The 23,030-nt window shown below is 48.8% G+C and overlaps 1 protein-coding gene across 2 annotated transcripts in view; it reads right to left on the bottom strand.

Moving 5' to 3' along the window:
• The window catches only part of PPP1R3F (protein phosphatase 1 regulatory subunit 3F), a 22,321-nt gene extending 7,609 nt beyond the window's left edge, over positions 1 to 14,712 (bottom strand). Inside the window, exons 1-3 of one of the 2 annotated variants that reach the window (XM_032756954.2) lie at positions 13,635 to 14,712; positions 2,991 to 3,046; positions 2,381 to 2,463 (exon numbers count right to left, since the gene is read on the bottom strand). In XM_032756954.2, coding sequence (XP_032612845.1) covers positions 2,381 to 2,463; positions 2,991 to 3,046; positions 13,635 to 14,635 — 1,140 coding nt within the window. In that variant the 5' untranslated portion in view covers positions 14,636 to 14,712. The remainder of the gene's footprint in view (positions 1 to 2,380; positions 2,464 to 2,990; positions 3,047 to 13,634) is intronic. The other variant, XM_032756955.2, reaches the window with a different exon arrangement.
• Positions 14,713 to 23,030: the final 8,318 nt, after the last annotated feature.

Genomic DNA, 23,030 nt, shown 5'->3' with positions numbered 1-23,030 from the left:
TAAAGTAAAAGAAAAAGAAAGAAAGAGAAAGGAAAAGAAAGAAAGGAAAGGTAAGGAAATAAAGGAAAGGAAAGAAAAGAAAGAAAAAGAAAATGAAGAAAAGAAAAGTAAGAAAGAAATGGCTATTTCCAGGCTTGGGGCAGGGAGAGTACAGGATGAGCCTAGCACATATTGTCATGGAAGATGTGAGAAAGGCTCACAGAATGATGAGGGTGTGTCAAAAGGACAGAGGAGCCCATCTCAATAAGCTCCTATTAGCCAGGGATAGTTCAATTTAAGCATCAAAAAAACAAACAAATAAGTGCAATGGATTAAAACTCATCAAATATGTTTAGAATTCATGAGTTCATAATGACACAAAACCAAAAATCCTTTTATTGGTCACCTTTGTAGTAGTACTTCTCTGAAAACTGGTAAATAAAATGGAAAAAATTAAATATTCACACTGCTTTTTCTGCACAAACTATATCTCAAAGAAGCCAAATAGCTGGTGTGGGACAGTTTTTCTTTAGAGAAGAATTCTAGCTAATAAAGGAAGTGGGAATAATAGAATTAAATAGAGTTAATTCTAGTTAATTTAATAATAAAAGATTAAATACATTAGTTTGATACAATTTGATAAATTAAATTACATTTAATAAGATTACATTAATTAATAGAATTAATAAATTAATTAAAATGGAGTAAGAAATGTATTTCCACCTGGATGTAATCAGCCAGACCCAGACTGGAAAATTCTACAGGACAAGCAAAGTTTCTTCAACCAACAAATTGCAAAGAAACAAAGTGGGGGAGATTTTAAAAATCTAAAGAGACACATCAATCAAATGCAACATGTCAACCTTGTTTGGATCCTAAACACTTATGAGAGAAGGAAACTTGAACACCGACCAAATACTTGATGATACTAAGGAATTACCGTTTATTTTCTAAGGTGTGATGATAGTATTATGGGGTTAAGAATTCTTAATTTTCTGGCCAGACGTGATGGCTCACACCCGTAATCCCAGCACTTTGGGAGGCCAAGGCAACAGATCCTGTCTCTACTAAAAATACAAAAATTAGCTGGATGTGCTCACTTGAACCCAGGAGGCAGAGGTTGCAGTAAGCCGAGATCACACCACTGCACTCCAGCCTAGGTGACAGAGTGAGACTCTGTCTCAAAAAAAAAAAAAAGAGTTCTTAATTTTCTGATACAAACAGAAGTATGTATGGATGGGATGATGTCTGGATGTCTTCCAAAATAATTCCAGAGGGAATGGGAGGGAGGAGACGAGGTACAGATAAAATAAGAATGGGCATGTGTTGATATTTACTGAAGCTGGGGGATGGTTTATGTAGGTTTGTTATACTATTTTACTTTTATATATGTTTGAAACTTTTTGTAATTAAAAAGTTCACACACACACACACACACACACACACACACACGCACACACAGCCCTCCAAAATGTCTCTAGCTCCCCTACCTACCATCACACTCGCCTGGACCACTGCAGTGGCCTCCCCTTCACGGGTCACCTGTTTCCACCCTTGCTCTGACAGTCTATTTTCCAAGCAGCAGCCAGAGGGAGCCTGTTAAATCCTAAATCAGATCACATCCCTCCTCCGTCCACAGTGCTCTTGCGGCTCCCCCTCACTAGGAGTAAAAGCCAAAGTCTTCACCATGGCCTGTGAGGCACCACCCAATCTGTCCTCAGCCACCTCTCTGCCCTTACCCACCTCTCTGCCCTCACCCCGCACCACTCTCCCCCTCCCTCGTTCTGCCCCTGCTGCGCTGGCTTCTACACTGTCCCTCACACACATTAGTCATGGCCTCACCTTAGGAACTTCTCACTCGCCTGGGATGTTCTTCCCTTAGTTATCCACGTGGCTCACTCTCTCACCTTCCTCAGATCTTCCCTCAGATCTCACTAATCACTAAAGCCTTCCCAGGCCACCCAATCTAAAGTTGCAACCGCCCCCCGCCCACAACACACACACACACACACACTCACACAGAGTCTCTCACCCACTCCCTACTCCTTTATATTTTTCCTTATCACTCATCATCACCTAAAGTACCATATATTCTATTATTTTATCATGTCTCACCCTACTAACACATAAGCCCCCTCAAAGAGCGTTTTTTCATGTTTGTAACAGTGCTTGGCACAGAACAAGCACTCCATAAATTTTTGCTAAATTAACAAATTACATTTCTACAAGCCCAGGTGAGTAACTGCATTCTCCCCATCCCCCACCAGATTCTGAGTTTTGTGCCCTCCCTCCAACCCAGGGAGGACCCAGAGCTAGAGGGCCCCACCACCCAGCCCAGCAATAGTCACACTGTGAGCCTCCTATTGGGCTGTCTACTCCAAGGCTGCAAAGACCCACTTACCTGAAGTGTCATCTGGGGCCACGGACGGAGAGGGGTGGGGGCTACCAGTGGACCCACTGACTCCTGGACATCAGGATGCTCTGCTAGAGGGAAGAGAAAGGCAGCATTGGGCAAGACAGGCATACAAGTAGGTATGGTTTTGTTAAGAAAATCTGCCATCCTAGCCAACCGGCAGTTTTGCCTCTGAAGCTTTCTGTGACAATCTAAAGCAGAGGGTGCCCCTTCATTTTTTTTTTTTTTTTTGAGACAGGGTCTCGATGTGTCACCAAGGCTGGGGTGCAGTGGCACAATCATGACTCACTGCAGCATCGACCTCCCGGGCTCAAATGATCCTCCCACCTCAGCCTCCTGAGTAGCAGGGACTACGGGTGCATGCCAGCATGCCCGTCTTTTTTTTTTTTTTTTAAAGAGATGAGGTCTCACTATGTTGCCCAGGCTCATCTCGAACTCCTGGCCTCAAGCAATCCTCCTGCCTCAGCCTCCCAAAGTGCTGGGATTATAGGCATGAGCCAGTGAGCCCAGCCTTTTCCATTTTTATAGAAAGAAAAACAGTAGGAAGAAAGACATGGTAAATACAAGCTAAAACTTGCGAAGCTTGCCAATTGCTTACCCACGGCAGGGGTGTTATCATCCATGTTCTTCGTCTTCAGTTCCTCCTCGGCAGGCCTGCAGGGCAGAGGAGAGAGTACATGGATCTAATACCCTGAGAGGTCACTTCTGCCACCCACTGGCACCTTCTGAGCCTCTGTGCTAGCCCACCTTCACCTGACAGCTGCTGTTTTCTCTTCTGCTGCCTTTGTTTATCCCCTCATCCTAGAAGTCCTACAGCCTCATTATAGAAAATTCACAAAATACAGGAAAGTCTAAAGAAGCAAGAAAAACAATCACACATCAGCCAGAGACAACTACTGTTACCATTCTGGAAAATTTCCTTCCAGATATTCTATGAAATCATTTAGATTCTACAGACATAATTTCACAGCTAGCTTTGTCCATTTAACAGTAAGAAACATCATTATATACTTTTGCAAACATTTCAAATAGCTGCTTAATACTCATATCATACCATTCCCTTCCTACTGAGCAGCTAGGTTCTTTAATTTAGAGGTTGCAAAGCAAACCAGCAAACAGCGTGGGGCATAGTTTTATCGACACTTGTATCATTTCTTTACAATATATTCCTGGCTGTGGAAAGAGAAAAGATAGAAGAACCCATCTTTTTGGCTGGGCGTGGTAGCTTACACCTGTAATTCCAGCACTTTGGGAGGCTGAGGCAGGGAGACCACTTGAGGTTAGGAGTTCAAGACCAGCCTGGGCAACATGCTGAAACCCTGTCTCTACTAAAAATACAAAAAATTATCCGGGCATGGCGGTGCATGCCCATAGTCCCAACTACTTGGGAGGCCGAGGCAGGAGAATCATTTGAACCCGGGAGGCGGAGGTTGCAGTGAGTCAAGATCACGCCATTGCACTCCAGCCTGGGGAACAAGAGTGAAACTCAGTCTCAAAAAAAAAAAAAAAAAAAAAAAAAAAAAAAAAAAACAAGGCCAGATGCGGTGGCTCACATTTGTAATCCCAACACTTTGGGAGGCCGAGGCAGGTGAATCACCTGAGGTCAGGAATTCAAGACCAGCTTGGCCAACATGGTGAAACTCCGTCTCTACTAAAAATATAAAAATTAGCTGGGTGTAGTGGTGGGCACCTGTAATCCCAACTACCTGGGAGGCTGAGGCAGGAGAATAGCTTGAACCCGAGAGGCAGAGATTGCAGTGAGCCGAGATCACACCACTGCACTCCAGCCTGGGCGACAGAGTGAGAGATTGTCTCACAAAAACAAACAACAAACAAACAAACAAAAAAAACACCTTTTCTAAGAAAGGGCAGGCAGACAAGACTGTGAGGCAGAGGAAGGAACGCAAATGGAGACTGGGAGGGAGGTCACAGAGGCCTGGGTCCCTATGCTAGCCCTCTCGTCCCCATATCAGCCTGGCAGGTCGCTTCACCTCCTCACTCATAAAACTAAGCCGCAGGGAGTCAGGATGTGCACTAAGCACAGGGCAGTCAAGAGGAATGAGGATGGACAGCCAGAAATCAGGGCCTGACACACAGCTGGGATTGAATCAACTGTAGATATTTATGGGTCTTGCTCCTCCTTCACCAGGCCAGTCAGATCCCTGAGTGGCATAAGCCAAGTGCATTTCAGGTGGGTCCTCCCAGGGGTGGGATCTCATCATGGAGAAGTCACTGTTCTTATTCTGAAAATGAGTATCAAGCGTCTACAGATTAAGGCAAATGAGGGAAGCATTGACTAAAACCTGAAAGGAGCTAGGGCGACTGCCCAACACCTTTTTTCTTCCTAAGAGGCAATGTGACATTCTTGATACTTCTGGCAATGGTTGAAATTTTTTTTTTTTTTTTTTTTTTTTTGAGATGGAGTCTTGTTCTGTCGCCAGGCTGGAGTGCAATGGCATGATCTCGGCTCACTGCAACCTCCGCCTCCCAGGTTCAAGTGATTCTCCTGCCTCAGCCTCTCAAGTAGCAGGGATTACAGGTACCCACCATCACAGCCAGCTGATTTTTGTATTTTTAATAGAGACGGGGTTTTGCCATGTTGGCCAGGCTGGTCTCGAACTCCTGACCTCAGGTGATCCGCCCTCCTCAGCCTCCCAATGTGCTGGGATGACAGGCATGAGCCACTGTGCCCGGCCTGGTTGAAACTTTTTGAAAATCCATAACCAATTACCTTCACAGAAACAGAGTATCACCATCTGACCCATACATAGTACCTACTATGGCATTACACACTGTTCTAAGTGCTTCACATTTTTTTAAAGAAGTTTTTGGGGTTTTTTGGTTTTTGTTTTTGTTTTGTTTTTTTGTTTTTTGTTTTTTTAGAGATGGGATCTTGCTATGTTGACCAGGCTGGTCCTGAACTCCTGGACTCAAGCGATCCTCCCATCTCAGCCTCCCAAAGTCCTAGGACTACAGGCATGAGCCACAGTGCCTGGGCAACATGTGTTAATTCAATCCTCACAATCACCCTATGAGACAGGTACTTGTAATCCTCTGAAGCAGGCAGTACTATTGTCTCCATTTTACAGAAGATAAAACAGAGGCTGAGTAAATGGCTCAAGGTGATACACTTCACATCACAACCCAGGCCTTTTGGCTCTTACCCAGTCAGCTGCTGCTTCTTGGATGAGGGAGACTGGGGTCTTACCCAACCCATCTCCATCCTTTCTAGAAGTAGGTAGAGGGAGGCATCAATACTAGACAAGATCCCTCCCTCCTCCTTCATGCAGGCTTTTCTTTGGACCTGCCTTTGCCCACATATTCATTCCCCATTTCCCTACCTCCATGGGCCTGGGACATGTGTGGCTAGGAGGCCACTAGACACAGAGTGGCTGCAAGAACTGCTTTCTATAAACACCCTCGGGGAGAACCCTTGAACCATATATATGGATCTAGAGTCTAGAAGGGACCGTCTATCTTTCTCTACTGTCTAGGACTCACAAATCCCACCAGAGGTACTTGAATCAGAGTACTACAGGGCCTAGGGTGGGTGACTCTGGGAGCCCAGCTGCCACCTCCCACACATCACAGATGAGAAACAGATATTTAGAGCAAACCAGCTTGGTCCCACACCAATGCCCTCCGTGGTCCTAAAATACAGGTCTTTGGACTTTTGTCTCAACACGATTTCTGCCAGGCTGCATTGACTTACTTCTTTTTGCTACCATAGTCCTTCATGACAGAAAACATCCTCCTCCTAGGATCTTCTAAACCAAGCCTCTTCAAGAAGGCCCACAGACAGACAGAAAGCCAGCCCTCCCACCTGTGCGCAGTAGCAGGCAAGCCTTCTCCTCCATCTGGCCTAGTCCGGACATATATTACAAACAGGCTTCTAAAAGCCACTACAGAGTCATAGATGTGAGAGAGAAAAAGGAGAACACTCAGGAAGCAGCCAGCCAGCAGGAAAAGGACTCCACAATTCAGTTGGAGAAAGGAGAAAGAAAAACAAATACACAATCAATCCTTCAGCCCCCAGAGCACCCTCTCCACGGCTGAGGAGGGCGAGAACATCCAAAAAAGCAGGTCACGCCACTGAGCCAATCCCAAGATCCACAACATCGGCAGAAGCAAACAAGTCGTTCTCCAAAGTCAGATATGAAAGCAGAAAGCACAAGCATGTATTGTTCACCTCCTCCACCATGGGCCCCTCTCATTGACACACCAAGGCATTTGAAAACCTTCACATCTATCCTTCAAAACAACACCCTTCCTTTTCACAAATGCAAAAACTAAAACTCAAGGAACTGCGTCTCCACACTCACTGACTACACAACCACGCTGGCAACAAACATCCCAGGAGGGCTCCACTTTGAAGAGAGTTTGAAATTGTGGGCTTAAAAAGAAAAAAGTATCTTTGAACCGTCTTTCACAGTAAAAACTCAAGGGCAGCTATGACTTCAATCAACATGAGGACAGTAAGAGAAATCAAGTACAAATGTATACTGACTCACTGATCGGTAACAGAGAAGAGGGGTTCTTAGAAAAATGGAGAGGGAGAAGATTAAGAACAAAACTGTACCTGCAGTATGCCTGCTCGTTTTCAAGAAGGAAACCTGTTCTTTTGGCACCAGCCCCACAAGTACCACGTGGCATCCCCTCAAGGGCAGTGAGCCGTAGGGGCCAGGGCACACAGATCTGGAAAATCTTGGACATGCATCATTTGGGTGCTAGTGAGCACTAGTCAAGCTGGTGTCGCCTAAAAGGGGCCATCTCAGGCCTGCACGCCAGTCTCCTGGGCGTGCAAATTCCTCCAGCCATCAGGAAACACAATGGCTGCCAAGCTGATAGTCCCCAAGGAGACCAGAGGGTGAGGATTTGGAAAGAGGTGGTGTTGGCCCCAGCCTAGGCCAGCCGAGGAAGAACAGAAAGGTGATTCGCCAGTCACAGAGTGAGCGCGCGGGTGAGGGCTGACAAGCCCTGTGGAGAAACGCAAAGCAGACTTTCAGAGCAGTCACAGACTGCCATTGCCACCACCACCCAAGTCCTCTGGAGCACCCCCAGCATTCATGTTTTCAAAGAATTTTGCCAGCCCAAAGTGGGTCAGGCACTGAAACCCAAAGGGAAACTCAGCAGACCCCGGCTCCCATGTAGTCAACCTGAAGATAACGCTGACTTTCCGGGGGGATGAGTGGCTTCAGAAACCTGCCCCACGATACTCAGAATTGCAGTTACCCTGAGCCATCTGCTTTCTGAAAAGAACAGGGTTTGAAGGTGGCTGTGAAAGCCACCAAGTTATGTGGGGCACTGCTTTGCCTTCCCCAACAAGTGTGTCAGCCTCAACTCTGGGACTTGCGGGTGATCCAGTGGGGTAGAGGGAGAAGAGCAGTTTCTCGTGCCATGAGCTTCTTCAACAGCCATGACTTCATTCTTTGGCCACGACCCATAGTAAGAAATCCATTCTACATCATAACCCAGCACACCCACACATGTGTAAATAGACATATAAATAACTGAAAAACGGTTGTTCTTTGAGTGAAACAATACTTACCTTTACTGCATGTGGTGATACACTGGCGTTTCTTATGCTATTTCCTTTTTCTTTTTAATGCTTGTTGAAACCCAGTAAATTGACTTCACAACTCAATAAAGGGTTAGGATATGCAATTTTGAACAATTCCGGCTCTGCCACCTATCAGCTGTGTGACCTGGGGCAAGATACTCAACCTCTCTGTGCCTCAGTTACCTCATCTCTAAGGAGGGGATAATAATACCTACATCGGTGAGTTGTTCAGCAGATCAAAGAAATATTTGAAAAGTACCTATAAGGCGCTTAACAGTAACCCCCTCCAAATTTCCATTGAGGGAAACTGAAGCTCTGAAAAGAAAGCAACTTGCCCAGTGTTGCCCTGCTGGTAAAATGCATCACCCAGCCTGGTACAGTAGCTAAGAGCTGGAGCACTAGAGCAGGACCACACAGGCTCAGATCCCAGCTCTGCCACTTTCTCAGCACATGGCCTCAGGCCTATGTCCTTAACCATAATGCCCTACCAAGTTTTCTGTGGCATAAAAGAGGATCACGTTCACATTAATTCCTCACTCTACAGACAACTAAGATGCCCCCTGACTTGTCCCGTTCAACTCTGGTTATTCTGGTTTCCCCTGAGGCTGCCAACTCGGATAGCATGTTGGATCCCCATCCCTTCAGTTATAGGTGCACTGAAAGACAGTGGGCCTTCCTGTGCATCAGCCCCAGTGAAGGACCCTGGAGACACCATGGTGAGCAAACCCAACTAGGAAGCTTACGGTTCAGTATGGAGGAAGACATTAAAAAAATACTCAAACTCATTATTTCAACAAACATTTATTGAGCACCTGCTAAGTGCCAGGCACTGTGGCAGGCCTGCAGGAATACAGTGGTGAATGAAAGCAGACCATGTCCCTACCCCTCACGGAGCTTACAGTCTAGCAGGGCAGAGAGAGTCATCCAGCAACCCCCTAATAAAGGTATAACTACAAACTGCGGTCAGTGCCTTTAGAAAAGGAAAGAATGCCCTAGAATAAGGGTCCCTGGCCCAAACTGCAGGGTCAGGCAGGGCTTAAGGATGCTGAAAAGCAAAATGAGCAAGTGGGGAGGTAGGGGAGTGAGAGGCTGCTTGGGAACACTGTGGGAGAGGTGATGAATGCAGTCCCCAACAAGGTGAGTTTGAGGAATTATTTGGGCCATCAGTCAAGTAGAGACGCTGAGTTTGGATACATGAAGCTAAGGGAAGAGCCAGGAGAAAGAGAAGGGCCAGAGAGTTAAGAGGAAAATCAGCAGAGTGTGGTCTCAAAGCAAGGGAAGACAAAGTGTTTTAAGTAGGAGTGGTCAACCACTTCAAGAGGAAAACTAAAAAACCACCTGCAGAATCTGGCGGATGCCAGGGGCTAACTCTTACGTGGGGTGAGCAAGTGCAGAAGGTAAGTGCAGGCAACTCTTTGCAGGGGTCGGCAGTGAAGGGGAGGGTGATGAGGTGCTGGCCAGAAGCAGGAGGGAGAGAAGGTGGGGTCAGCGGAGACAGAAGGGATGCTGGCACAGGTAAAAGTGAACAGAGGATCAAGCAAGGAGGGCAGCAGAAAACCTGCCAGGAGAGAAGAGGTGACTGATGATGTCAGATTCTAGAGCAAGTAGCAGAAACTGGGACCCAGAGCACACGAGGGAGAAGTGGCCTGAGCAAGAAGGGACTCCTCCTCATCTGTAACACAGGGGAGGGAAATCAGCGTGCAGACTTGGGGGCCGCAAGTTATAGGGAGTTCCATTCTTATGGCTTCTGTTTTGTTTTTTGAAGCAAGAGAGAAAGTCTGAAGGTAAAGAACATTTGAAAGAGTCACTTCAGAGGAGAAAAGAGTGGATCAGAAAAATATAGTAGAACTGCTAGGCAGGGTGGCCGATGACCCCTCGACTGGTGGCGCTGTTCATCTGCTCTGCCACGGGACATTCTCTAACCAAGCTTAGCACCTGCTGGGCTGATGAGTGCTATGAAAAAGCTGGGGGCCGAGGACATTGGGGTGGACAGGCTCCCCTGGGGAAGTCCTCTTAGAACTGAGGGATCAACAATGGAGGAGACTGCAAGGAGTACGGGATAAATGTTCCTGGTGAAGGAAACAGCAGGGGCAAAGGCCCTGCAGCAGAAAGGAGCGAGGCCCTTTGGAGTAACAGAAAGACCATGGTGACAGGAGCTCAGAAAGACCACTGGCATAAGACTAGAAGCCAGTGGAGGCCAGACTGGGGAATGGGATGGGAGGGTGCTTGAAGACCATGGTGAGGCTTTCTTGGTCTTTATTTTTAAGAGGAATAGGACACTTCCGAAGGGTAGTGTCAAGTGCCAAGTAAGATCAGGAAGGCTTTTCCCCACACCAGCCCTAGGACTTTGGACTCTGGGAGCCTCAGTTTGCTCATCCAGGAAAGAGAAATTTAAAACCCTCTACTTCACAGGGAATGTTGTCGGAATTAAACCAGACCTTGCATGAAAATACAGTACTCAGTGAAGTGCCTGGCGAAGAGCAGGGGCTCAGCCAGGTCTCATATAACAAATCCTCTGTACCCCATCCCACAAGCCCTGTGACATCTTAGGACCACTCTGCATCTCTTTCCCTGCTGGAACCTAGCACTGTGCCCAGCACACAGTAGGCAGTCAATAAATGCTTGTTGATGAATCATCTCTAAGCTTTAGAGTTACCAAATGCCTGGTCCAGCAACCCAGGGAAAGCAGCCATTTGGGTTTCTGAACGCTATCCTGATGGCTACCACGGACTTCTCCCATGCCCTCACCTGATGTGGCTGTGCTCAGTGCACAGAGGGCCTGCAGCCAACATTTCCTAAACAGGAAGCGCTCTATGATAGGGCTCTCACAGGTAAGGGATATACCCTGAGATCCTCCGCCATTTCCCAAGAGGGCTAGGTCACAAGGGTGGCTAGTCTTCAACAGCGCTGCAAGTCACTGGCAGCACACAGGTTCTAAAACAATAATATGTTGAAATGTACTCACCAAGAAAGCCACCGACCTACAAAGAAACCCTTATCGCTGATCTTGCAATGAGCACCAACCTCCCCTTTGCAAGAGCTGAGATCGAAAGATAAAGAAGCTATCAAAAAGCCATCTGCCCACTTAAAATAATATCACAAGTCATGTTAGGAACCACAGACCTGGGGCCAGATACCAAAACAATTGTCTGAACAGGCTGCTTCAATTTCTCCTTAAAACCGCCCATGTATGTTAAAAGAAAAACACCCTCTCCACCCACCTTGGCCCTGCAAGGTTTTGATTTCTCTGTTCTCTGCCTTTCACACTCTTTAAAATGACCAAACTCCTTTACCCAAACTGTCGCATCTTACAGACAGGGTTCCCATGACAGCTGGCGGGGATGACAGCTTGGGAAAGTGATAGAAATGAAGGTGGCTCTGGGGCACTGGACCTGCTCAGTATCTTCATCTGGGTGGTGGTTACACAAGTGCATACATATGTACAAATCCACTGGGCTATACATGGAATACCAGTACACTTTATGTAGGTATATCTAGATAAAGCAAAAAAAAAAAAAAAAAAAAGGTAAAAGGAAAGCATGACATGCTGGGAACACCAAGAGTGAAATCCAGAATTTGCCCTGAATCATGCCAGGTTTTCTAGAGGATCAGTTTAAAAAAAAAAAAAAAAAAAAATAGAAAAAAGTAAATGTCCCTAGCATTTCTTCCCTGGCCCTGTCACTCACTAGCTGAGAGGCTTTGAGCAAGCTGGCTCACCTCTCTGAGCTACCTGTCTCCCCTCTACTAAATGGGGATAATCATAGCATCTACACAACACAGCATGCACAGCAGGCCTCACGGAGAGAATGGATCTGATGTTCATAGCACAGAAATCAGTAAATGCTGGCCAGTTATCTTTTGCAGTTACCACCATGCTTCAGTTACCTTGCCCATGTTTGCTGCATTCAATCCAACCATGCAAAGTGACTGTCATTCCCCTTCACAGAGGAGGAAACGGAGGCAAGGCCACACAGCTGATGGGCGGAGCTGAATTTAGGAGAGGAATCCAGGAAACTGTAGGTGTGGCTCCCTAAATACTGACACTAGCTAACACCTGTATGATACTACTTTGAGCCAGACTCGGTTCTGAGCACCTTTACTCTTCTCCCATAAAGTAGGTGCTATAATTCTGTTTTACAGGTGAGGGTCCCGAAGCATGATGTAGTTAAATGCGTTGGCCAAGGTCACAAGGCCAGTAAGTGGCAGCGCCAGGATTTGAACCCAGGCAATCTATGCCAGAATCCACACTCTTAATGCTGTAAGAAAAACCATGCTGCCTGCCCCCTTTAAATGAAGTCTCAGATTATGGTGGGGCTCACAGGTGGGCGAGTGGGTACCTGCCTGCCTGCTCAGTTACCCAGGCACATCTGCCCACCAGCCCGGAGCTGGACCTTTCTGAACCACTCACAGCCTAAGGCCTTACCAGAACCAGCAGAACCCACAAATGTCTCACTGCAGCCAGGGACTTCTGACCAAGCATATACAGACAAGGTCCAAAAAGCATTTTCCCATTTCCATTTCCAGTCCTCCCAGTAACAGGGAAATGTATGCATTTTAGGGAGAATCTAGTGATCCTGGGCCAGACTTAGGTGACCGCAAAAAGAATCAGGCCTAGCTGCTGCCCTTAAAGAACTCATAGCTTGACAGAGGAAACCTAGGGAAATCTTCTACCGGGGCCCCCTGGGGTTTAACTGATTATTTCTCCCTGTCCCTGAATGATCACAGGTGGTGTGGCAAAAAAACAAGGGACAAAAACTTCAAGTCCAGTACCCATCTGGTTCTGTCTCTCCGCCAGAGCCACTGCTTTCTTGTGAGAGCATGGGCTCAGCCCCTCGCCTCCACAGGACTCAAAGTAGATTACAGCATAACAGTAGAGTGCACAGGCTTCAAGGTCAGGCATGGGTGAACTGGAAGAGCCAGGTGCCATCACTGCCTCAACCAGTTTCTCCACCTCTGGAATCCTGGTTTCCTGCTCTGTCAGAAAGAGAATCTGCTCTGCCCCCAACTGGCAAAGCCCTTGGTCCACACTATGTCATTGCAGTTCTCTCCACTCCAGCACACTGCTGATCATTCACACCAAGCTCATTTCCACCCCAGGACCTTTGCACTTGCTGTTTCCTCTACCTAGAACACCCTTGTTCCATATATGCACATAACTGTTCTTCATCATTCAGGACTTAAATGAAACCTCCTCAGAAAAGTCCTCCCTGTTCCTTTTCCTACAAACTCTCCCCCACCTCCCCACCGTATCTGCATAACTCTTCTTTATCATTATTCGGGACTCACCTCCCCAAAGGCCCTCCCTTTAACAGCATGTCTAACACAGTCATTCCCTCCCAATCTATCCCCTTCAGCAAACTTTGTCCCTATTTATCCTATCTGCTTGCTCGCTTGTTTTTTCAAACTGTCTCCCATAGGAGCCTGTATGAATCCTTGAGGGTAGGGTAGATGTCTGTCTTGTTCAGGGCTTTACAGTGGAACTCAATAAATGAATGAATAAAACCCCAGTTAGAACAGTGCCTAGCACATGTTTGACCTCCATCACTCTTTGACTGACTGACTCAAAGAGTCACCCTCCTCCCTGTCCTGGAGAGCAGGCCTGAGGAGTTCCTGGGCCAGAATGCTTGTCCTCCATCCCAGACACAGCCCTGCGTTGGCGGAGGTGGCGCTGGCTGACATTACCTGCGCCTCATCGGCTTCATGCAGCTCTTCAGCTGCCTGGCCTCAGCCTCCACGGGACCCTGGCACTCGGGCTGTGGCTCCAGCTGTGGCAGCTGCTGCTGCTGGGGCAGCCCTTCGGCATCAGTGGGTGTGGGAGCGGGTGCGATCCGGAGCAGGACTGTGTAGTTGCGGCCGTGGTTGTTGGCCCAGAAAGTGCCCTCGGGGGTCTCATAGCGCACCACGAAGTCGAGGCGCGCCCCATCGCCCGCGCCCTCAGCAAAGGGCAGCTGGAAGGCAAAGCGGTCGGTGCGGCCGCCGTCATCGGGCGAGGAGGCGGATGCCTGGCCGGGGCCCAGGCCGAGCCCCGGATCCAGGATGGGATCTCCTGCTCCTGTTCCTCCCGCTCCTGCCCACGGCGGGCTGCGCGGGACGTAGCGCGCTGGGTGGTCGCAGAAGGAAGCCCAGCCGTCGTGTGAGGCCCGCACGTGCACCGCCTTCTCGAAGGAGCGGTTCAGCACGCGTACCAACCCGCGCAGCACCGGCGGGCGGCCCCCAGGCACCCACACCCCGGCACCCCCGGGGACTGCTCCGGGAGGCGGCAGCAGCGCCTCCAGCTCCACCATGACGCGCCCCAAGCGCTCCAGACGGCCTGGTGCGGGCGGCAGCGAAAATGTGGGGACCAGGTAAAACCCCCCGCCAGCGGGGACGGGGCACAGCGGTGAGAGCTCGGGGCAAGCCTCCTCTTCCTCCTCCCCTTCATCCCCATCCTCGCCATCGTCGTCCTCGTCGGCCCCGCTGCCGCCGCCATCTTGCCCGGCCGCCGCCGCCATCTTGCCCGCCCCAGGCCCGCCCCACGGCCGGTAGCGGCGCAGCTGCGCCAGCGGCAGCCCTAAGGCCTCGTCGGCGAACAGCACCCTCCGCGGGGCCACCGCCGCCTCGACCGAGGTGCGGGGCTCACCCGCGGCCGGCGAGGGGGGTGCCGAATGCCCCAGCGGGGGCTCCACAGGGGCCGTACGCGCCATATCGGCGGCGGCGGCGGCACCGACGGCACCGGCGGCGGTACCGGCGGGGGCAGGGCCTGAAGGGGCGGGCAGCCAATGGGAAGGCCAGCGCGGAGGGGTACGGCTCACGGGGGCGTAGGCGGTGAGATGAAGACAAGTATAGCAAAGGGCCAATGGGCAGCCATGCGCGGATGACGTAGCAGCGAATTGAGAGCCGGAGAAGCACGCAGCCAATGGGGATGCCCCGGAGTGGGCGGTGTAGGGGGCGGGATGATCGAGGAATCAATGGAGAGGCTGGAATGGGGGTGGTGAGAAATCCAGGATGAAGAAAGCAGAAGCAGACAGCTAATGCGGAAGTCTGAGCGAGAGAGGCATGTGGGCGGTGGGAAAAGTTGAATGGCTACAGGCGATGAGGGCAGCCGGGAACGAACGCAGAGGCCCAAAAAGTGGGAGATCCCGCGGGTTGCGTAGGCGGTGGAACGGAAGCTAGAGACAGAGAACAGCCAATGGAAAGCAGTGCGTGGGATGACGACAATGGCTGCAGCGAGCCAATGGGGAGGCTTGTGAGCGTGCACTACGGCTTTGAGGGGCGGTGCCAAGGTGGAGCTAGCCAATACGAAGGCTAAAAGGAGACCAAGAGGCGGGTGTGTAGGGAGCCAAGCCAATGGAGACGGAGGCTGAAGGCGGGAGCGAAGGCGAGGGGTGGCGGATAGCCAATGAGGGAGCCAGGGTGAAGGCGGAGAGCCCTCAGAGGGCAGTACTAGTATGGGATGAACCAATGCCGAGGCTAGAAAGTGCAGCGGGACGGAGGGAGGACTTGGAGGCAAGATAGGAAAAAAGCAGAGCCGACGGGGGCGGTGTAGGTGGTGTGAAGGGAGGCATGAGTAGCCAATAAGGAGGCCAGAGAGGCGGACGCTGTGTAGGCAGAGTCTGAGCTATTGGGTGGCCGGACAGCAGGACCATAGAACGCAGGCAGCCATTAGGAAAAATATGCCTCTCAGGGATAGGGTTACTCTCTCCCTAACCCTCCGTGACTCCCCATTGCCCCAGGAATACCCAGAGCCCCTGAAGGCCTAGACCACACCCTGGTGTGTGAACTAGGAAAGTGAAAATGACTCTCCTGTTGCAGTTAGTTACTTACTGGGTCCTCCCTGCCCGACTCCAACCTTTGCTTGAGCAGTGCCACAAGCCAAGAATGCCCCTGATTGTTAGCTGCAAGCACTCTCCAGGACTTAATACTATTGTTGAATGAATGGCCGAATAGGAAATTTAACTTTCTGAAGGATTCACTTTTTTAAATTTCAGCTCAGCAAACACTGACCTGACTGTGTGCTACCAGAAGTTGATTGGGCATATGGGTAGCTTCTGACTAATGGAATCACAATCAAAGCCCCGTCCTTCTTGCCCAACCTGACACTCCACAGTCCACAGGGGCCTCACCTCCCTTCTTTCTGTCCCCCCATCTCTGCTTCTACTGTTCCCTCTCCCAAGAGTGCTGTTCCTTCTGCTGCTTCCATCTAGTAAACTCCTTTCACTCTCCCTTTGCGGTCTCACCTTCTGTGGGAACTCAACTGCAGCTTTTGTCTGCTGAACACATCCATTCATACATTCCTTCTCCATCCTGGGAAGATTTACTGAACACCTACTGAGTGCCATGTTCTGAGCATGCTGTTATCTCATTAGAACCTCACAGCATCCTAGGAAGGAGGTGATCCTTCCAGCAGCACCTCTCCCCAGGTCTCCATGTCCAGGATGTCCATGAGTTAGAAAGGAGTATGTTCAGCTGCAAGTAACAGAAAAATTATAAAATAATGGGGACTTAAGCAAGATAGAACTTTATTTTTTTCTCACCTAAAAGTTCAAGCTGGCAAATAGTCCAGGGACTCCTTCCTGCCCACCTGGTTTGGGCATTGTCTGTCCCGATCTGGCTCCAAGACTCTCAGTCTTCAACAAATCCTTTTGGCTGTCTATTAAAAATATTTACCAAATCCATCCTCTTCTCACCACCTCCACTGCCAGCACTATCACCAGTCACCTAGACTACTGCAGTAGCCAGCTCCTTGCTGGTCCCCTGCTTCCACATTCAGGCCCTAGACCCCATTGTACACTCAGCAGTCCGGGGCTTCCTGTTAAATCCTAACACAGTTTATGTTTCTCCTCTGCTTGCAACCCTGTCATGCCTTCCTCCTCACTCAGCATTGAAGCCAAAGTCCTTACCATAGCCTACAAGGTCCTGCGTGGTCTAACCTTTGAGTCCCCTTTCTGACCTCACCTCCAACTTCTCTTATTGCTCTCCACACTAACCACACCAGCCCCCATGTAGACCTTGAACAAATCAGGTACACTCCCACCTCAGGACCTTTGCCCTGGCTGTTTCCTTTGGAGTTCCTCAGATATCTAGCTGGCTCCCTCCCTCATCTCCTTCAAGTCTTTGTCAGAGGCCCCTGTCTCTGGAGACTTTTCCTGACCCGTTTAATCTTGCCCACTCACCCCCAACTCCCAGCCCTCCCAGTCTCCTTCTCGAGAAGCCCTCCATGAGAGAGGATATAGCCCAGTATAGAGGGGAGATAGCGATCTCTACCCCTCTCTGCCCTCCTGACCCCAGCCCCCATTCTGCAAGGATCTTGGCTTTCAGCAGCCGTAGCATTTCCCTCTCACACCCTGGGCCCTGCCCAAGGGGCCACCTGACATTCTCGGCCACCACCCTCACTCCTTTTGCCTCCTATCTCTCTGGCCACTCTCTTTCATGGAGTGAGTGACAGTAAGGGACAGATGGTCTGGGAAAGGTGTAAGGAGAATGCAGCCCACACCTCTGATACTGAGAGAGAGAACTAGACCCCTTTTCCAGGAGGGGGACAGGTGCTGGGGCAGGGAACAATGCCTCCGCTGATAGAACTGGCCTGGTTTATAATTACACAGGAGGTGTAGAGAACATTCCGACCCAAGTCTGCAGGGAGCAAGGGGTCATTAACCATGGGAACATCAGTGCAAGGGATCATTAACCTTAAGACCATCACTGCAAGGGGTCATTAACCTTGGGACCCTCACTAGAATCAGCTCCCCAGGACTCCTTCCTGACATGCATGCTCCTCACCCCCTCCCTTGCTCCCTCCCACATGCCATGACATCTGTTAAACACCTGCTGTTCACAGGGTCCCTGCAGGCCTCCAAGCAGGGGACCTCATCCCACCTTGGTGCCTCCCCTGGCTGTCCAACACACCCAAGCTATTTTTGGGTCTCAGATGCGTCCCACCAACTCAGAAGCCTCAACCAGCAAAAGTTTTGTTTTGAACTAATGGTAGGGAGGGTTGGGTGGTTTTTTTTTTTTTTTAATTGTTGTTGTTGGCTGATTTTTTTAAGGTCTTTTTTTTCTATTCTTTTTTTTTTTTTTTCTTGTCTTCACAAAGTCAGGCCATCAGGCCCACTCTGGGCTTTTCCAGAAGGGTGAGTCTGAGTTGAGGAAAGAGGCCATCCTTTTTACGAGGGCTTAGAAGGTTGGGGGAGGAAAGGGGGCAAAGGGGTGAAGGGGTGGGTCTTGGCCACCAGATTTGTACCATGTAAATAAAAAGCCCTTTCCAATTTCTCTTCCCCAGGTCTGAAGCCAGTCTTGTAGAGGGCTGGAGTAGACGTTGGACGACTAGAACCCTGGGCTTTGTAGGGTGCTGGGAACTGGAAGTCTTCACCATGGCCTGTCAGGAGAAGCCCCTGGGGGCTGGTCTACCATGCTGACCAGTGGTTGGATAGAGTGCCTGCTGAGGTCAAGAAATGCAGCCGCCAATTCCTGGACAACCTAAAAACCTCACAAGCTTCAAGTCTCCAATGACTCTCCAAATCCCAGGATCTCCCTGCCATCACATCCTAGAATTTAAAACCTGAGACCATCAAGTTCAGGAAAGCTTGGGGATTTCAAAGCCCAGCACCAAAGAAAGCGGGACCCACACTCACCAGCTCTGTGATCTTGGGCAAGTTGCTTGACTACTTATACCTCCATTTCCCTCATCTGTATAACAGCAATACAATAATGATGAGATGGAGCTCAAGGGGCCATGGTAAGGTTTGAACATGATCACTTGTGAGACATGTTCAGCACTGTGTCTGACCCATGGAAAATTCAAGATAAACATCAGCTACTGAGATGATGGTGGATATTTGGAATCCTAAATCCTTGGAAACTGGGGCTTTTCGAAGTAAAAGATCCCAAAGGCTGAGGGCCTCAGAATCATCAGGCCATGATGTTCCTGAAACAAGAGGGTCAGGGTCCCAGTGGGCCTGTAGGCTTCTTCGTGAGGATGGATGCATTAATATTGGGGACCTGCTAGAGACCTTCCCAGTGGGACAGTGGCTGGGTCAGGGCACTCAAGCCCTAAAACGTGATGAGGCGAGACTTTTCTCTCTTTCCTCATTCAGTAACTGTCAGTAGATTCTGGGACCCAGGGATTCTCCGACTCTTCGATTCCATGAATTTTAGGGGATGACAGTGGGCTCTCCGCTTTCTCCTCCATGAAGTAACTTACATGCCCCTCACCCTCTGTGGGAGGGGTGTTGCAGGGGGTGCAGAACTCCCCTCGCTGGGTAGTTCAAGCAATGGGGACCATATCAATTCCATCTATGGGGAAACTGAGGCCTGGAGTGGGGCGAGGCCTCTGGGAACCCAGCCCTATTCTGTCTCTTTCCCTGACATTTCCCATCCACACATAGAGCTTCAGATTCTGTCTGTTTCCCCAGAGACCCTTAAATATCCTCTCACTCACAGAATGGTGTCTCTGCCTGCCTCGGGTTGGCCCTGTGATTTATTTTAGTTCTTTTCTCTTGTTTTTTTTTTTTTTTCAAACTCTACACACTTTTGTTTTAAAAACTGTGGTTTCTCATGAGCCCTATTATCTCATTGATACCTCTCACCTCTGTGGTGAGGGGAAGAAATCATATTTTCAGATGACTCGTAAAGGGCAAAGAAAAAAACCCAAAATTTCAAAATTTCCGTTTAAGTCTCATAATCAAGAAAAGGAGAAACACAGAGAGAGAGAAAAACTATGAGAACCCCCCCCACCCCGTGATTATCAGCGCACATACTCATCGAAAAAAAATTTGGATTATTAGAAGAGAGAGGTCTGCGGCTTCCACACCGTACAGCGTGGTTTTTCTTCTCGGTATAAAAGCAAAGTTGTTTTTGATACGTGACAGTTTCCCACAAGCCAGGCTGATCCTTTTCTGTCAGTCCACTTCACCAAGGTGAGTGTCCCCGCTCTCCCCTACCAGATGTGGGCCCCATTGGAGGAGATGGCGGGGAGGTAGGCACGGGGGGGTCAGGGGCCCTCTGGTACAGTGGGATGTGCCCAGCTACCGTGATTCCAGCCAGGTAAGGTCTTTAAAAAAATAATAATAGAATAAATGGCAGAAGACTTAAAGGTGAAGTACTTAATCAATGTGTGGGCAGGGGCAAAGATAAATGAATTCATCAATTGATACGTAGATGGATAGGATTTTTAAAATATGTCAGCTGCCAGTCTTCGTGGATTTCAGAGCTTTGAACAACTTGAAATGCTGTCCAGGTGCAACTGAAAATTTCAACTGCATCTCTCTCATCTCTTTGTCTCTTAGCTCTTGATGCCTCTCATCCTTCTCTGTCTCTCTGCTCACCCTGTCTCGCTCTTTTACATGTTTCTCTGCCTCTCTTTCTCCCGCCATCTGTCTGTCGCTACACTCAGACTCTCTTTCCCCACATCTCTCCTGGCCTCTGACTATCTCCCCTATCTCTGTCTCCTCCATCTTGATCACACTCCATCGATCTCCTTCCCTCCATCTCTCCCACTCTCTTTTCTTGCCTTCCCCCGCCTGCCTTCCCAGCCAGCATCCAGCCTAGAGCTTTGTACACAGCTGGGGTTTAATAATAGTAATGTCGCCGAGGACCTTTACACTTTATGAGAGTGAGCATCAGTTCTGTTCACCCTGGTAGCAGGAGGATTGCAAGGTGCCAGGGCAAGCTGAGCACTTAACTGAACTTTGCTTGTATCGCTTTAGAGGAGACCCTTGGGGCGGGGGGGTAGGGAGCACTTCACGCCATTGTCAACCGTGGTTTAGCTGTGTGGACCTACCCCAGGACTGCATGTGTGTGACCAGAGTCCATGTTCAGGAAGCAAACAGGTTGTTCAGGGCTGGGGTGAGCTCGATTCTGCAGGCTTAGCACAGCGTTTGGCACACAGTAAGTGCTCACGAAGTGTTAGCTATTAGTATTTTTGTAACCAAATTAGAATCATGCTATATATTGGTTTTGTTCCTGCTTTATTCAATTAATAGTAGTGTTTTTGAAGCTTACTAAAAATTGTTTGAACACATGATCTTTTATGACGGACAAGACTGTCCTCACATCAGCATGAACTTTGATTGATTTGACTAAGTGCCGATTGTTGGACATTCCGGTTGTTTCTCGTTTTCTTCTATAAACATCCCTGACGGCTTCCTTGGATTCCTGAAAAGGGAGTTGCTGGGGCAAAGGGGACATGCATTTTTAAAGTTTATGACCCTCTCTGCAAATTCTCCTTCCAAAAGGTTGTCCTATTTTGTGCTCCCTCCACTTAAGCTAACCCTAGGTGAGTATTATTATTTTTTAATTATTTCCCAACATGACAGGTAAGAAAAACACATTATCACATTGCATCGTGATTACTTTTACTGTTTATTGGCCATTTGTGCTTTTTTTTTTTTTTGGTTGTCTGGTCATGTCCTTGCTCCTAATAGGGTGTTCATCTTATTTTTCTCTTATTGATTTGCCACAGCTCTTTATTTGGAATGGTTATTAACCTTTCATCAGCCATACATATATAGCAAATATTTTCCCCAATTCATCATTTGTTTTTTTCTATTTGTTTATGGTGTTTTTTGTGATGCTTATGATGGTTTTATATAGTCAAATAGGTTAATCTTTTTTTCTGTGGCTTCTGTCTCTGGTTTTGTGCTTAGAAAGTCCTTTCCTACTTGAAAATGAGATAAATGTTCACCTATGTTGGCTTCTAGTCTCTTTTATGGCTTCATTTTTTCCATTTACTATAGAGGTTAAGAGTGTGGGTACTGGAGCCAGACTGTCTGGGACAAACCCAGCGTCACCCCAAGCCCTGTGTGTGATTTTTAGCCAGGCACTTAACCTCTCCATACCTCCATTTCCTCATATGTACTGCAATGATTATAATAGTACCTTCCTCAGGAGTCTTTGTTTAGATTAAAATTTTTAACCACGGTAAATACTTAGCACAAGGCCTGACACACAGTAAACCCAAGATCAGCATTAGGTATTAAAACTTATATCTTGAATGGATCTGGGTATTTTAGGGTATATGATGATGGTGACATTTCAAACTGGGCAGGGAGGGGTTGTTGGGATAATGGACTGACTATTCACTCAATAACTTTATCTTCTCCCTAATTATCTCAGACACATTTGTTAAACAATCCATCCTCCATGGTCCTCCAGTTTGAAATGCCACATTCATCACAAATTCAGTTCTCTCCATATGTGGGTCCATGTCCAAGCTTTCTATTCTGTTCTCTTCCCCAGTATCTGTTCTTATACCAGGGCCACACTGTTTTGCTGATTGTTGCTTTGCAATACAATTCAATACCCAGCCATGAGTGTCCCTGGCACCTTGCCCTTCTTTATTCTTGATTATTTCAGGCAGCATCAGTTGAACCAGCCAGAGACCAGCAAATGGTCTTATTTGAGGCAATCCTCTCACACACATGCACGCTGGCTCTCCATGCATGTCTCCATTTCTCTCAATGTCTCTCATTCTCTCTTGTTCTCTCTTGCTCGCTCTTTGTGTGTGTCTCTTTGTCTCTATGTATCCCTATCTCTCAGCCAGTCCCCTGGATAGAGGGGCACTTGTCAACTTGAAGCCCTGCAGACACCTAATAACTTAACCAGACACAGCGTAGAAGGGCCCTGGCCCTTGTCTACTCCACGCCTCTTCGTGCTCAGTGTAGAAGGGCAAATTGAAGACCAGAGATCTCAGGGCCTCACTGAAATGCAGCGGCAGAGTTGAAACCCAAGCCTAGATCTCAGGACTCTAGGTGGGACCCTGGCTTTGGCTCTCTCCCCAACTGCAGGCCTCAGTTTACCCCTCAGCACTCAGAAGGGGGAAGGGGAGCCTGGGCTACCATTCCCCCTTCTGCCTTCTCACACGTTGGACCCCAACTTCTCACAGGTTGGATGATCCACGATCACAGTGTGGGGCCCAGCCTCACAAGAGCTGGGCTAGGTGAGGCCCCAGACTCCATAGGTCAGGAGGCCTAGTTGGGCCAGAGCGTGGTGATGATGGAGGCATGTCAGACAGTCAGGCTGTGTGTCCCCAGAGCTGGTGCTGGTCCCCGAAAACCTTTATCGTGGGGCCCCTCTAGAGAGTCTGATGATGGGCTCTGTATTGGC

Source organism: Hylobates moloch, unplaced genomic scaffold (assembly GCF_009828535.3).
Source record: "Hylobates moloch isolate HMO894 unplaced genomic scaffold, HMol_V3 SCAFFOLD_7, whole genome shotgun sequence".
Taxonomy (NCBI): Eukaryota; Metazoa; Chordata; class Mammalia; order Primates; family Hylobatidae; genus Hylobates; species Hylobates moloch.
The sequence above is the reverse complement of the archived record's forward strand: the minus strand, read 5'-3'. Positions and strand labels throughout refer to the sequence as shown.